This window comes from Heteronotia binoei, chromosome 17 (assembly GCF_032191835.1).
Source record: "Heteronotia binoei isolate CCM8104 ecotype False Entrance Well chromosome 17, APGP_CSIRO_Hbin_v1, whole genome shotgun sequence".
Taxonomy (NCBI): domain Eukaryota; kingdom Metazoa; phylum Chordata; class Lepidosauria; order Squamata; family Gekkonidae; genus Heteronotia; species Heteronotia binoei.
The window spans coordinates 3469232-3483472 of NC_083239.1; the positions used below are offsets into that span (position 1 = coordinate 3469232).

General features: G+C 42.7%; 1 protein-coding gene across 1 annotated transcript in view; it reads left to right on the forward strand.

The window, feature by feature from the left end:
• Positions 1–14241, forward strand: part of SEMA3E (semaphorin 3E) — a 133954-nt gene that overhangs the window by 37050 nt on the left and 82663 nt on the right. Inside the window, exon 9 of the mRNA XM_060258235.1 lies at positions 1693–1837. Coding sequence (XP_060114218.1) covers positions 1693–1837 — 145 coding nt within the window. The remainder of the gene's footprint in view (positions 1–1692; positions 1838–14241) is intronic.

Sequence of the window (14241 nt, forward strand, 5' to 3'; positions counted from 1 at the left end):
TGTCCCCATCAACACCGAGAAGCTGGAAGCATAGGTGGTGGAGTGCTTGCAAGTAAATAGGCAGGAAAAGGCAGATTTAAGGTGACAGGGGGTGGGCAGGTGCGGGGGGGGCGGTCTGTGACAGTGAACCTCAGTAGCTGCCCCTCCTCAGGGTATGCTGACACCAGCCCTGCCTTCTATATATGATAAAAGGATGAGTAGACTGTTTGCTGAGCATGAGCCGTGCTTGTCTGTTTACTTTTGGGGAGAGGGAGTCCTGCACAGGTGCAAGTGGTAGAGCATCTGCTTGGTAAGCAGAAGGTCCCAGGTTCAATCCCCGGCATCTCCAAAAAAGGGTCCAGGCAAATAGGTGTGAAAAACCTCAGCTTGAGACCGTGGAGAGCCATGAATGGGGCTGTGGCTCAATGGTAGAGCATCTGCTTGGGAAGCAGAAGGTCCCAGCTTCAATCCCTGGCATCTCCCAAAAGGGGTCCAGGCAAATAGGCGTGAGAAACCTCAGCTTGAGACCCTGGAGAGCCATGAATGGGGCTGTGGCTCAGTGGTAGAGCATCTGCTTGGGAAGCAGAAGGTCCCAGGTTCAATCCCTGGCATCTCCAAAAAGGGTCCAGGCAAACAGGTGTGAAAAACCTCAGTTTGAGACCCTGGAGAGCCTCTGCCAGTCTGAGTAGACAATACTGACTTTGATGGCCCAAAGGTCTGATTCAGTATAAGGCAGCTTCATATGTTCATATATGTTCAGGTGATGAGAGCCAGACTACTCTGTTGATTGAAATCTAAGAGAGATGTGGCACAGCTGGCAGAACTGTGCAAGGCAGATTGGAAGCACATATAGTCTCAGATCAGGAGGATTGGCCCCAGCTTGGTCTCACTAATCAAACTTCCCCCTCCTACATGTTATTTACTCTTCACTAGAAAAGATTATTCTTTCACCTTTCTTCCATAATGGTGCAGGGCAGTGTTGGTTGGTGAAACTAAATGTATGTGTGTGGGGGGGGGGGGGTTAAAGCCCCCTTGCCCCTCCCCACGTGGTCGTAGTCCAAAGCATGTCATTTGCATGCAAGTTTCCATTTGCAAAGATCTATGATCCTTGCCATGTTGTTAACGCCTCTCAGAATTCCCCATCGCAGGCAGAAAAATCTAAACCTGAGGCAGTTGCACCCACCTGAAAAGGAGGAACTGCTCGCTGTTGCTCTTCTCACCAACGCTCTCTCTCCCACTCTGGCATCTGATTTCTCAGTCTATATCTGTGTGTTTACCCTTTACAGTGATGAGTGGTCTCTCTCTCTCCCTCCCCACCCCCCCACCCCCAATCTGCAAAGAATGCTGCTATTCAATGCCAGACGTGCACTGTTGGTTCTATAATTTACTGCAGCCAACTTTCAAACTTCCCAAAGATAGCTCTTGTGAAACCTGTATTGTACTCCCCTCCTGTCTAGCAGTTTTGGAACCCAGTCTGCAAGGCTCTTGTGAAACCTGGGAAATGCTGCTTTCTGCCCTCTGCTGTCCAAGAGTGCTAATTTGTTCAACTCATTCATAACAAGTGTGCACGCACACACTGACACACTGACACTGCTCATCTTGCACACTTGTTTATATACGAAGGTTGCTATTTTCTGCACCATATTTCGCCATCGCGGCTAATTCCATTTGGGAATTTTACTTTAGAATGTGCCTTGGTTTTTTATTTTACAGCAATATATTCCGAGGATATGCTATATGTGTCTATCACATGGCTAGTTTCCGTGCCGTTTTCAATGGACCATATGCACATAAAGAAGGGCCTGAATACTACTGGTCTGTATACGAAGGGAAAGTGCCATACCCAAGACCTGGATCAGTAAGTGTGAAAGGTTTTATGTTTAATTATTATGATGACTTGATGCCTCAGTAAAATGGAGCACTGTTCTAATTTTAAAACGACAGCAGCAGGCCAATCTCCTTGATCAGAACTCGGGTCACAGGGTGTGTTTGTGTGTGGTCTATGAAGGTATCTGTACAGTAGACACATACTATTGTAAAAGTGCCCCCCCCTTCCCATTCAAGCCCAAATCCACACTAAAGCAGGGCTTTTTTTGTAGCAGAAACTCCTTTGCATATTAGGCCACACCCCTCTTATGTAGCCAGTCTTCTAAGAGCTTACAATGCTCTTAGTACAGGGCCTAGTGTAAACTCCTGGAGAATTGGCTACATCGGGGTGTGTGGCCTAATATGCAAAGGAATTCCTGCTACAAAAAAAGCCCTGATAAAGGTAAGGAATACCTACACACGCGTGGCCACTTACTGCTAATTTAATATAGTCGATGTCTTAAAGGAATGCCCCCTATCTATGCAGTGACTCACATAGCAGCTATAAAGGATTTTTGACAAAACAGCAAGACACTAATATAAGCTTGGGAGGAATACCAAAACGCTGAATGCTAGTATGAAAACAGAAATAAAAGTTTATTAAGTATTCTCATACAAATACCTTGATGGAGGAATTAGCAACATCAAGCAGTCAGCACAATAACAAGCATTCAATGACAGCGTCCATTCCTAGAAGCCTCTCTACAAACTCTGAGGCATTCCAGGCCTCCTCGCACTGTACACACCGCTCAACTCAAGAGGGGAGGCAAGGGGCCATAGTGGTAGAGCAAGCTAAGTGACCAAGCTGACCGCAGCCACCCATCCACACAGATTTGAGCAAAAGTCTGGTTCCCAAGGCAGGGATCAAAATGGTTTGGGTGGCAAATAATCCAAAACACATGGGGCGTTTTTGCACTGACCTTAATCAGCAGTGACCCCCTCTTCACCGCGCAGGATTGGCGTGGATTTCGCACTAATTGCCGCGGAGCACCCGGAAGAGCCGGAAAGTCCCGTGGCTTTTGCGGCGCAAATGGAAACTGGTTTTTGGCGGTTTCCGTTTGCGCCGCAAAAGCCGCAGGACTTTCCGGCTCTTCCGGGTGCTCCGCGGCAATTAGTGCGAAATCCGCGCCGATCCTGCACGGTGAAAAGGGGCGTCGCTGCTGATTAAGGTCAATGCGAAAACGCCCATAATCTGCATAGACAGGGTGTTATCCAAACTGGCCGCAGAGTTTTAAAAGGGTAAAGTTGCAGCACTGCAGTCCTAAGCTCTGCTCACGACCTGAGTTCAATCCCGGTGGAAGCTGGGTTCAGGTAGCCGGCTCCAGTTTGACTCAGTCTTCCGTCCTTCCGAGGTTGGTAAAACAAGTATCCAGCTTGCTGGGGGGGAAAGCATAGATGACTGGGGAAGGCAGCGGCAAACCACCCCATAAAAAGTCTGCCGTGAAAACGTTGTGAAAACAACGTCACCCCAGAGTCGGAAACGACTGGTGCTTGCACAGGGGACCACCTTTACCTTTTTTTTTAGAAAGGAATAATGTGAGACTTATAGCCTCTGTATACCAGGGTAGATCTTCATAAAGGTACCAAAAAATAAAGTTATGAAGAAATTGAGAGTAGCTATAAACCCAAATGAATAATTTTATTATATAAAAAATAAAAAGAAACAAAAATATAAAGTAAGTAAGTAAAGAACCCACACTAAGCACCTGAGAACTGATTCCTTTGGCAATTGTAGGCACCCACACCATCAAGAGGGCAAACGACTGCAGATTTAGATCCCGCCCTTCTCTCTGAATCAGACTCAGAGCGGCTTACAATCTCCTATATCTTCTCCCCGTACAACAGACACCCTGTGAGGTGGGTGGGGCTGAGAGGGCTCTCACAGCAGCTGCCCTTTCAAAGACAACTGTTGCCATAGCTATGGCTAACCCAAGGCCATTCCAGCAGCTGCAAGTGGAGGAGTGGGGAATCAAACCCGGTTCTCCCAGGTAAGAGTCCGCATACTTAACCACTACACCAAACTGGCGTAGGAGGGATGTAGGAGGAAGGAGGAAGGAAATGGGGAAGTTTTAGGGAAGGAATCTTCAGCTGGGGGCTTGAGATCTGGAGAGGTTTAAGGGAAGACACAGTTGAGGTCCAAGGAGGCAGACTATCAAGGAGGGAAAGAGAAGAAAAAGCCCAGAGGCACACTAAGTTTATTTGGTGCCTAGGGCAGATAATTACCCCTCCACTTTTTTCCCATCAAATCACAGCTATCTTATGGTGACCCCATAAGGCAGGGATGTCAAACTAATTTGTTACAAGTGGCAGATTTTATACCAAATCTTACTTTGTCAGGCCAGGCAACATACGCCATAAACCCATAGAATCACAGAGTTTCCATAGAATCATAGAGACCCATCAGGGTCATCTACTCCAACCCATGGGGAGGGATGGTGGCTCAGTGGTAGAGCATCTGCTTGGGAAGCAGAAGATCCCAGGTTCAATCTCTGGCATCTCCAAAAAAGGGTCCAGGCAAAAAGGTGTGAAAAACCTCAGCTTGAGACCCTGGAGAGCCGCTGCCAGTCTGAGAAGACAATACTGACTTTGATGGACCAAGTGTCTGATTCAGTATAAGGCAGCTTCATATGTTCATAACCCCCAGCACAATGTAGAAATTCACACACCCCAAACACACACCCAGTTATACCTGTTCTAAACCCAGAAGATGGCAAAACAAAACAAACAAACAAAATCCTCCAGGATCCCAAGAAAAACTGGCCTGGAGAAAAATTGCTGCCTAATCCCAAAGTGGCAAAGAGCATTTTACTAGGCATGTAAGAAGGGATCACGAGAACAAAGCACTGATTCAACCATTCCTGCCCTCCTTCCCATGATCACCCAAAATTCACAGAATCATTATTGCCATGAGATGGCCATCTAGCCCCTGCTTAAAAACCTCCAAAGATTGAGAACCCACCACCTCCCAAGGAAGCCTGTTCCACTGAGGAACCGCTCTGTTAGGTAATCCTTCCAAATGTTGAGCTGGAAACTCTTGATCCACAGTGCAATCCTATTTTATTCTACTAGAGTATCTATATTTACTTTCAGTATTAGGGGAAATTAGGTTAGTGGGTAAGATTTCAAGCTGCCTCTCCAGGCAGGAAGACCATATTTGGTGTGGTCCTTATTTGGTATTGCAGGAAACAGCCATCTATAAGACCCAGAAAGTAGGTGAAAGGGAGGTCGTTTTCGCACTTACCTTATTCCGGAGCGACGTCCCTCTTCACCGCGCAGCGTCTGCACGGATTTCGCACTACTTGCTCCGCAGAACCCGTAAGTCCCGCGGCTTTTGCGTTGCAAATGTAAACCGCCAAAAACCAGTTTACATTTGTGACGCAAAAGCCGCGGGACTTCCAGGTTCTGCGGAGCAAGTAGTGCGAGATCCACGCAGACGCTGCGCGGTGAAGAGGGACGTCGCTCTGGAATAAGGTAAGTGCAAAAACGACCAGAGAGGGCAATCTGGGCTCTGATTGTTTATTTGGCTGCAAAATTGTTTACATCAAGGAACAGCTGTGACCCGATACCATTTGATAAGAGATATGCTGAAGCCTTTAAAAGCTGTGGATTTTTGGGCACACACTGCTGATCTGCACCAGAGTTTTGATGCACTAGCCTCTGTGTTAGATCATGCCAAGCTAATAGACTCTGGGCTGACTGCATGGTCAAGTTATGAGTTTAACAACTCTTATTAGAGATCTCCAATATAGAATGGGACTTGGGACTTAGATTTTAAATGGGAAAATGTAGACCAATAGGATAAAGTCCCTGTTGCTTTTGGGACTTATCGTTTTCATTATGCTCTCTGCTTTATTGTAAAAAGGTAAAGGTAAAGGTAGTCCCCTGTGCAAGCACCAGTCATTTTCGACTCTGGAGTGACGTTGCTTTCACGACGTTTTCACGGCAGACTTTTTACGGGGTGGTTTTCCATTGCCTTCCCCAGTCATCTACACTTTCCCCCCAGCAAGCTGGGTACTCATTTTACCGACTTCAGAAGGATGGAAGGCGGAGTCAACCTGGAGCCATCTACCTGAACTAGCTTGTGCTGGGATCGAACTCAGGTCGTGAGTATTGCGACTTTACCATTCTGCACCACAAGGCTCTAATTGCTTTATTGTACAACTATTCTTTATGCTTGACTGAATTCTAACTGTGTAATTGTTTTCCTAAATGTACTAAGTTTATCCAGCTGTTTGCTTTTCTATCCATATATTTTAAGCCTTCTGTCTCATGGAATTGTATGAGCAACTGTACTAATGTAACCGCTTGTTTTGCCTTTTTAACTATTGCTTTTATTTCAAATGATACCTATTCCCCTGTCTAAAATATTTTTTCAACAATTAAATAAAATGATTTCTATGTTTATATGGCAGAACAAGAAACCTAGAATTAAACTAAAAGCATTGCAGGATGCCAAACAGCGAGGTGGCTTTGCTTTACCGGATTGGCAGACCTATTATAAAGCATGTACATTACAGTGGGCCAAAGAATGGATTACTTTAAAGAATAAAAAGTTATTAATTTTGGAAGGCCTTGACTTAAAAAGTGGCTGACACTCATATCTTTGGTATCAAATTTGTTTTTATCAAAATGTGTCAGAAATTAGAAGATCAATATATTTAACTTGGAAGTGGGTAAGACCCCAAATATACAAACATATTCCGAAATGGATATCACCTCTAGAAGCATTGAGCCAACCAAAACTATTAAATTTTGAAGTTCTTACATACGAGAATGTACTGGATGAGACCGATACCTTAAGAAAAGCAGAACATAAAATGCTAGATTGGTGGACGAAAATGCAATTAAAATCCAGATAGATGAAAGACAAAGAAATGGGTTTTGCAAAGCAGAAAAAATGAATGCAACCAAATTAGAACAGGACCAGAAGAAAAAATGCTTTTAAAAATTTATAATTATTTACTAACTATGAAAATGCAAGATGAAATAGTAAAAGACAATATGGTGAAATCGGCACAAAATATCGGCTATAATATTAGATACCTGGGAGAGAGTATGGAAAGAAAATATCAAGATTACAAGATCAGTTACTTTGAAAGAAAACTTTTATAAGATGTTTTATAAATGGTATATTACACCAGATAAATTGGCGAAGAGGCACTCAAATGTTTCAAATAAATGTTGGAAGTGTCAAAAATCGAAAGGATCATTCTATGATATGTGGTGGTATTGAGATTTAGCAAAAAGTTATTGGAAACAAATTTATAGTTGTCTACAAAAAATTCTAAAGACTCACTTACAGCATAAACCTGAGATGTACTTGTTAAATATTTGCCAAGATTCGCTTCCCAAACCGATAACCAAATTCTTGATCCATGCTGTAACTGCAGCAAGAATAATATATGCAAAACAGTGGAAAACACAAAAAATATCTAAAGAAGAGGACTCTGTTCAGAAACTCTTAGAAACAGCTGAAATGGACTTGCTCTCTGCAAAATTACGAGAAGGAAATATACAAGATAACAAAAGATTTGGCAACCATTGTATGATTGGTTGGGAGCATTGAAGGTGTAGAAATTGAGACACTAAGAAGTAACATGTTTGTAAATAAAAAATGCAATTAATTTAGATCTACTGGAACAAGAGAATTACGTTTATAGATCCAAAAGGACTCTTCCTGTAGAAAGACCTTATGTACATCAACAGCCACACTGGGTCTACTTTGATAATTGTATAATACAGTATTATATAATACAGATATATATATATATGCTTGGATGAAATAAAATGCTCTGTTAAAGGGGCTTCCATATTAAGAATCTTAATGTGAGAGTCGTGTTCAAGAACATGAGTCTTAATCTGTCTAGTGGTACTTCCCATGTAGACCTTATCACAAGAACATACCAAGCGGTAAACAAAGAACCAGAAGTTACAATGGCTGAAAAATTTCAAGGGTACTCTGATGCTATTGTCTGTTGGATGTACACATTCACAGAATCAGCATAGCTGTCAGGTGGCCATCTAGCCTGCTACACAAGGAACTGCTCTAACAGGTCAGGAAGTTGTAATGTTTAGCTGGAAATTCTTTTGATTTAATTTCAACCTGTTGGTTCTGGTCCAATGTTCTGGGGCAACAGAAAACAATTCTGCACCATCCTCTATATGACAGCCCTTCAAGTACTTGAAGATGGTGATCATATCACCTCTCAGTGATCTCCTCTTCAGGCTAAACACACCCAGCTCCTTCAACCTTTCTTCATAGGACTTGGTCTCCAGACCCCTCACCATCCTCATTGCCCTCCTCTGGACACATTCCAGCTTGTCTATATCCTTCTTGAACTGTAGGGCCCAAAACTGAACACAATACTCTAGGTGAGGTCTTACCAGAGCAGAGTAAAGCAATACCATCTCTTCACCTGATCTGGATACTATACTTCTGTTAATATATTTTATTTTATTTATTTTTATTTATTTGGTGACTTCTATCCCGCCCTTCCCACAAGTGGCTCAGGGTGGCTTATATAGCCCAAAATTGCATTTGACTTATTAGCCACCGCATCACACTGTTGACTCATGTTCATTGTATGGTCCACTAAGACCCCTAGATCCTTTTCACACTTAATGTTACCAAGACAAGTCTCCTCCATTCTATAATGTATTGGATTCTTATTTATTTATTTATTTATTTATTTATTTATTTATTTATTTATTTATTTATTTATTTATATTATATTATATATTTATATTATAATTTATATCCCGCCCTTCCCAACAAGTGGCTCAGGGCGGCTCACAACAACATTCTTCTTACCTTAATACAGGACTTTACATTTACCTCTGTTAAAATTCATTTTCCAGCCCTCCCAATTCAACATCATCTGCAAGTTTAATAAAAATTCTCTCTATTCCTTCATCCAAATCATTTATAAAGATATTAAACAAATCATTTATAAAGATATTAAACAAAACAGGTCCCAGGACATATCTTTGAGGCACTCCACTTTTCACTCGTCCCCATGAGGATGAGAAACCATTCACATGCACTCTGTGGGTGTGTTCTGTCAACCAGTTACAGATCCACCTAACAGTAACAAGATCCAAATTACATTTTACCAATTTGTCAACAAGAATAGCATGTGGAACCTTATCAAAAGCCTTACTGAAATGAAGATAAAACTGTGTCTACAGCATTCCCCTGATCCAGCAAGGTAGTCACTTTCTCAAAAAAAGGAGGTAAGGCTAGTCTGAGATGACTTGTTCTTGAGAAACCCATGCTGGCTCTTAGTAATCACAGCCATTCTTTCTAAATGTTCCAGGACCAACTGTTTGATGATTTGTTCTAAAACTTTTCCAAGTATAGATGTCAAGCTGATGGGTCAGTAGTTACCCAGATCCTCCTTTCCCCCCTTCTTCAAGAGGGGGCAACATTTGCCCACCTCCGGGCTTCCAGCACCTCACCTGTTCTTCAAGAAGTCTCAAAAATAATGGCCAGAGGCTCTGAAATTACGCCCACAAGTTTTTTAGTACCCTGGGTGCAGTTCATCTTGCTCCAAGGACAGTTTCATTGAAAGAAACTATATGTACTACTGCTATGTTTTGAGAGAGAGCTGGATGCTGAGGAGAGTCTCTTGAATTGGTACCATGACTGAAGAAAGTCAGAATTGTGCCTTGACTGAGGGAGACTGATTCCAGCTTTTGCTGAGAGTGGTTTAACACAGATTGGAGAACTGGTGTGGGGGGGAGAAGAGTGGCTAGGTTTGTGAAATATAGATTGGACTTCAGAAAGGTTGATCTTCAGAAAGATTGGACTTCAAAAAGGCAAACTTTGATAAACATAGAACTATGCTGGGTAAAATCCCATGGTCAGAAATACTTAGGAGGAAGGGAGTTCAGGAGGGGTGGGAGTTTCTTAAAAGCAAAATACTGAAAACTCAATCACAGGAATTATGTATAGATGGTTACCATTAGGCCATCTAGTGGTCAATATGGAAAATCAAACTTTTACTGCTTATAATGAGGCATCTGGCAAGGAACTAATAGACAGTGTAATTAAACTAAATTCTGGAAGAGTTTGAATTGGGAAAGTATGTTTTGAATTGGGAAAGTATGTTTTCTTTAGGAGTATTAATAGAATACGTATATAGATAGAAAAAAGGATAAAGATATGATAAATGGGAATGGAAAATGGGAAATGAATTGTTAAAGCTAATGGAGTAGCAAGGAGAGATTTTTCTGCAGCACCCAGTTCTGGAGGTCGCCCTGCCCAGCTTTCTTTTGCAGGCATGAGAGAAGATAGTTTTAAAAATTAAGTATGAAAAGATGAAAGTCCGTGAAGAAGAGAAGAAGCTTTAGAAACAAAAGAAAGAATATAATTATGATTAGAATAAGACTTAGGAAAAGTAAATCAGGTAAAGAAAGGAAATAAGATAAAGAGGAAGGGGTTTATTTATTTGTTGTTAGTATTCAGTTTGATTTGTAGAATGTAATAAGCAAAAAAAAAGTATTTATATGAGATGTATAAATAAGTTGATAAATGCACACTTAATAAAATATTAATACTGGAAATATTAAAAAAAACGATTCCTATGAGAAGAAAAAATGGAAAAAACCTAAAGAAGCCGAAGTGGCTCCATAAACAGCTCTCTAAAGACTTGAGAAATAAAAAAGACTCCTTTAGAAATTGGAAGGAGGGCCTTATAACCAAGGATGAATATAAACAAATCACCAGTGCTTTTAGAGAAAAAGTTAGGAACGCTAAAGCTCAATATGAGCTTAGGCTGGCCAAAGATGCTAAAAACAACAAAAAAGGTTCTTTTCTTATGTTCAGAGTAAGAAAAAGAGCAAGGACATGGTAGGCCCATTGCGAGGTCAAGAAAGGTAATGAAGAGAGGGCTGAACTACGCAATTCCTACTTTTCCTCAGTCTTCTCTTCTGAGAGAAATGGTGCTCAGCATGGCAAAAACAGAACATATAAGGAGGGTATGAAGTTCCAACCTAGGATCAGAATAGGGGTAGTACATAAGCACCTAGTTTCTTTAAATTAAACTAAGTCCTCAGGGCCAGATGAATTGCATCCAAGTGTTCTAAAAGAGCTTGTGGATGTAATTTCTGAGCCTCTGGCTACTATTTTTGAGAATTCTTGGAGAACAGGAGAGGTGCCGGAAGATTGGAGGTGGGCAAATGTTGTCCCCATCTTCAAGAAGGGGAAAAAAGATGATCCAGGTAACTACCGACCTGTCAGCTTGACGTCTATACCTGGAAAAGTTTTAGAACAAATCTTCAAACAGTCGGTCCTGAAAAATTTAGAAAGAATGGATGTGATTACTAAGAGCTAGCATGGTTTCTTCAAGAACCAGTCATGTCAGACTAACTTGATCTCTTTTTTTGAGCAAGTGACTACCTTGCTGGATCAGGGGAATGCTGTAGACATCATTTATCTTGATTTCAGTAAGGCTTTTGATAAGGTTCCACATACTATCCTTGTTGACAAGTTGGTAAAATGTGGTTTGGATCCTGTTACCGTTAGGTGGATCTGTCACTGGTTGACAGATCACACCCAAGGAGTGCTTGTGAATGGTTCCTCATCCTCTTGGAGAGGAGTGACAAGTGGAGTGCCTCAAGGATCTGTCTTGGGACCTGTTTTGTTCAGCATCTTTATCAATGATTTGGATGAAGGAATAGAGGGAATGCTTATTCAATTTGCAGATGATACTAAATTGGGAGGGGTTGCAAACACAGAAGAAGACAGGTTGTTTTCCAGCCTGGTAAGGATGACCTTGACAGGCTGGAAAACTGGGCTAAAATCAATAAAATGAATTTTAACAGGGATAAATGTAAAGTTTTGCATTTAGGTAGGAAAAATCCAATGCATGGTTATAGGCTGCGGGAGACTTGTCTTAAAAGGACCTAGGGGTCTTAGTGGATCATATGCTTAACATGAGTCAACAGTGTGATGCGGTGGCTAAAAAGTCAAACGCAATTTTGGGCTGTATCAACAGAAGTATAGCGTCCAGATCATGTGATGTGATGGTATTGCCTTACTCTGCTCTGGTAAGACCTCAGCTGGAGTATTGTGTTCAGATTTGGCACCCCATTTTAAGAAGGATATATACAAACTGGAATGGGTCCAGAAGAAGAAGAAGAAGACTGCAGATTTATACCCCGCCCTTCTCTCTGAATCAGAGACTCAGAGCGGCTTACAATCTCCTATATCTTCTCCACCCACAACAGACACCCTGTGAGGTGGGTGGAGCTAAGAGGGCTCTCACAGCAGCTGCCCTTTCAAGGACAACCTCTGCCAGAGCTATGGCTGACCCAAGGCCATTCCAGCAGGTGCAGGTGGAGGAGTGGGGAATCAAACCCGGTTCTTCCAGATAAGAGTCCACATACTTAACCACTACACCAAACTGGCTCTCTGGGTGACGAAGATGGTGAGGGGTCTGGAGACCAAGTCCTATGAGGAAAGGTTGAAGGAGCTGGGGATGTTTAGCCTGGAGAGAAGGCGGCTGAGAAGTGATATGATCACCATCTTCAAGTACTTGAAGGGCTGTCATCTAGAGGATGGTGTGGAATTGTTTTCTGTGGCCCCAGAAGGTAGGACCCGAACCAATGGTTTGAAATTAAATCAAAAGAGTTTCCGGCTCAACATTAGGAAGAACTTCCTGACCGTTAGAGCGATTCCTCAGTGGAACAGGCTTCCCCGGAGGTGGTGGGCTCTCCTTCCTTGGAGGTTTTTAAACAGAGGCTATATGGACATCTTACAGCGATGAAGATCCTTTGATTTTAGGGGGAGATGTTTGTGAGTTTCCTGCATTGTGCAGGGGGTTGGACTAGATGACCATAGAGGTCCCTTCCAACTCTATGATTCTATGAAATATATGGAGTATTCCATTAGGCCAGAAAAGGGGAAAGAAGATTATACTCTACCCAGTTGAACAGGGAAAATACCTCTAAAAAGTACAGAGATCCCTAGTCTGTTGTGAATAAAAACTGCCTGTAAAGACCTAAAGTAAAAAACTGGTGTTCAAAGAGAAAGGGTATGAGTACTGAAAATGGTGTATGAACCTTATGGGAAACCAAAAGAGTTTGAGAAATACTAAAAAAAAGTATGCTGGAAACACTGCGATAATAGTCTCTCAAAACAAAGTTTAAATAAATATAAAGTTAAAAGAAAAAGCTTAAGAAACTTTCTTTAGCCTACACATTAGAACTAAAGCCTGAACTTGTACTAGTTTTACCTCAGTAATTTCAACCCCTGATTTCTAAAAAGTACAGAGATCCCTAGTCTGTTGTGAATAAAAACTGCCTGTAAAGACCTAAAGTAAAAAACTGGTGTTCAAAGAGAAAGGGTATGAATACTGAAAATGGTGTATGAACCTTATGTGAGGAAAAGCCCCCTACCTTTCATACACGTGAACATCATGATTACCAGCATGGTTGCCAGGGCGCCTGGAGAAGTAAGCTTGCATCCGCCTGGCCAGTGAATGCGAGTGACGCTACCCAGGAACTACATAAGACTCCCGTGTACCTATTAACAAGTATATAAGCGCTTGAGTCAGGCACAGAGTGTCTGCAGCCGCGCTCTAATGTTTCCCCGCCATCGCGTGAAACCCGCCATGGTAAGGAGGAGGCTACGCCGCCACGGAGCTGTCCAAGCGAACGGTGTGAAGCGCTAAGCATGGAACCCACTGTGTTTTGCTAACACCACATGTAGCCATCTTCCTGCCTGGATGGGATTCATTCCTTCTATGTGGAAACCTCACGTACACACCTTGAGTCATTCCTAGCCCGCAAAGCAACCCACCTAGTCTATGAATGGATTAATGGCTCCACTATTAATCCTGATTGCCCAGTGATTTCCTAAACAACTGTCTTCACCCCGGAGAGTTGAGAAAGAGGAAGGATCTCTCCTGATACCATCAAGCCCTTTTTGTCTACACCGGAATACCTAGGTGCATATCTGATTCTCTATTGTCCCTTTCCCAGTTAATCCCATCTCCTCCCAATCACCCAACCATTCCCACATTGATACCAGCGGAGCCGCCCCAGGCCCTGTCGCAACCTGGAAGTTTCCAGGATGCCCAGGATGAAGGTGATGTTCATTGGTTGAAGCACACACCCAATCAGGTGTCGCCATTGACCCACCATTGGCCCAGCCGATGTCCAGCCTTCCTGGTCATCAGCAGGACCTCCCATTACCACTCCCAGTCACCTCCCATCCCCTCAGGACTAAGGTGACTCTATATAACCTGTGGACTAGCTACCCACAGGTGTGCCTTCTACTCAGTAAACCCCCATTCCGCTGGGTAGTAACACCCCCGATTCCTGATCAGTTTCGGGACCTTTCCCCCATTTCCTCATTCGTCGCCATCGGAGCCTTCCATTGGAGTCTGCGAG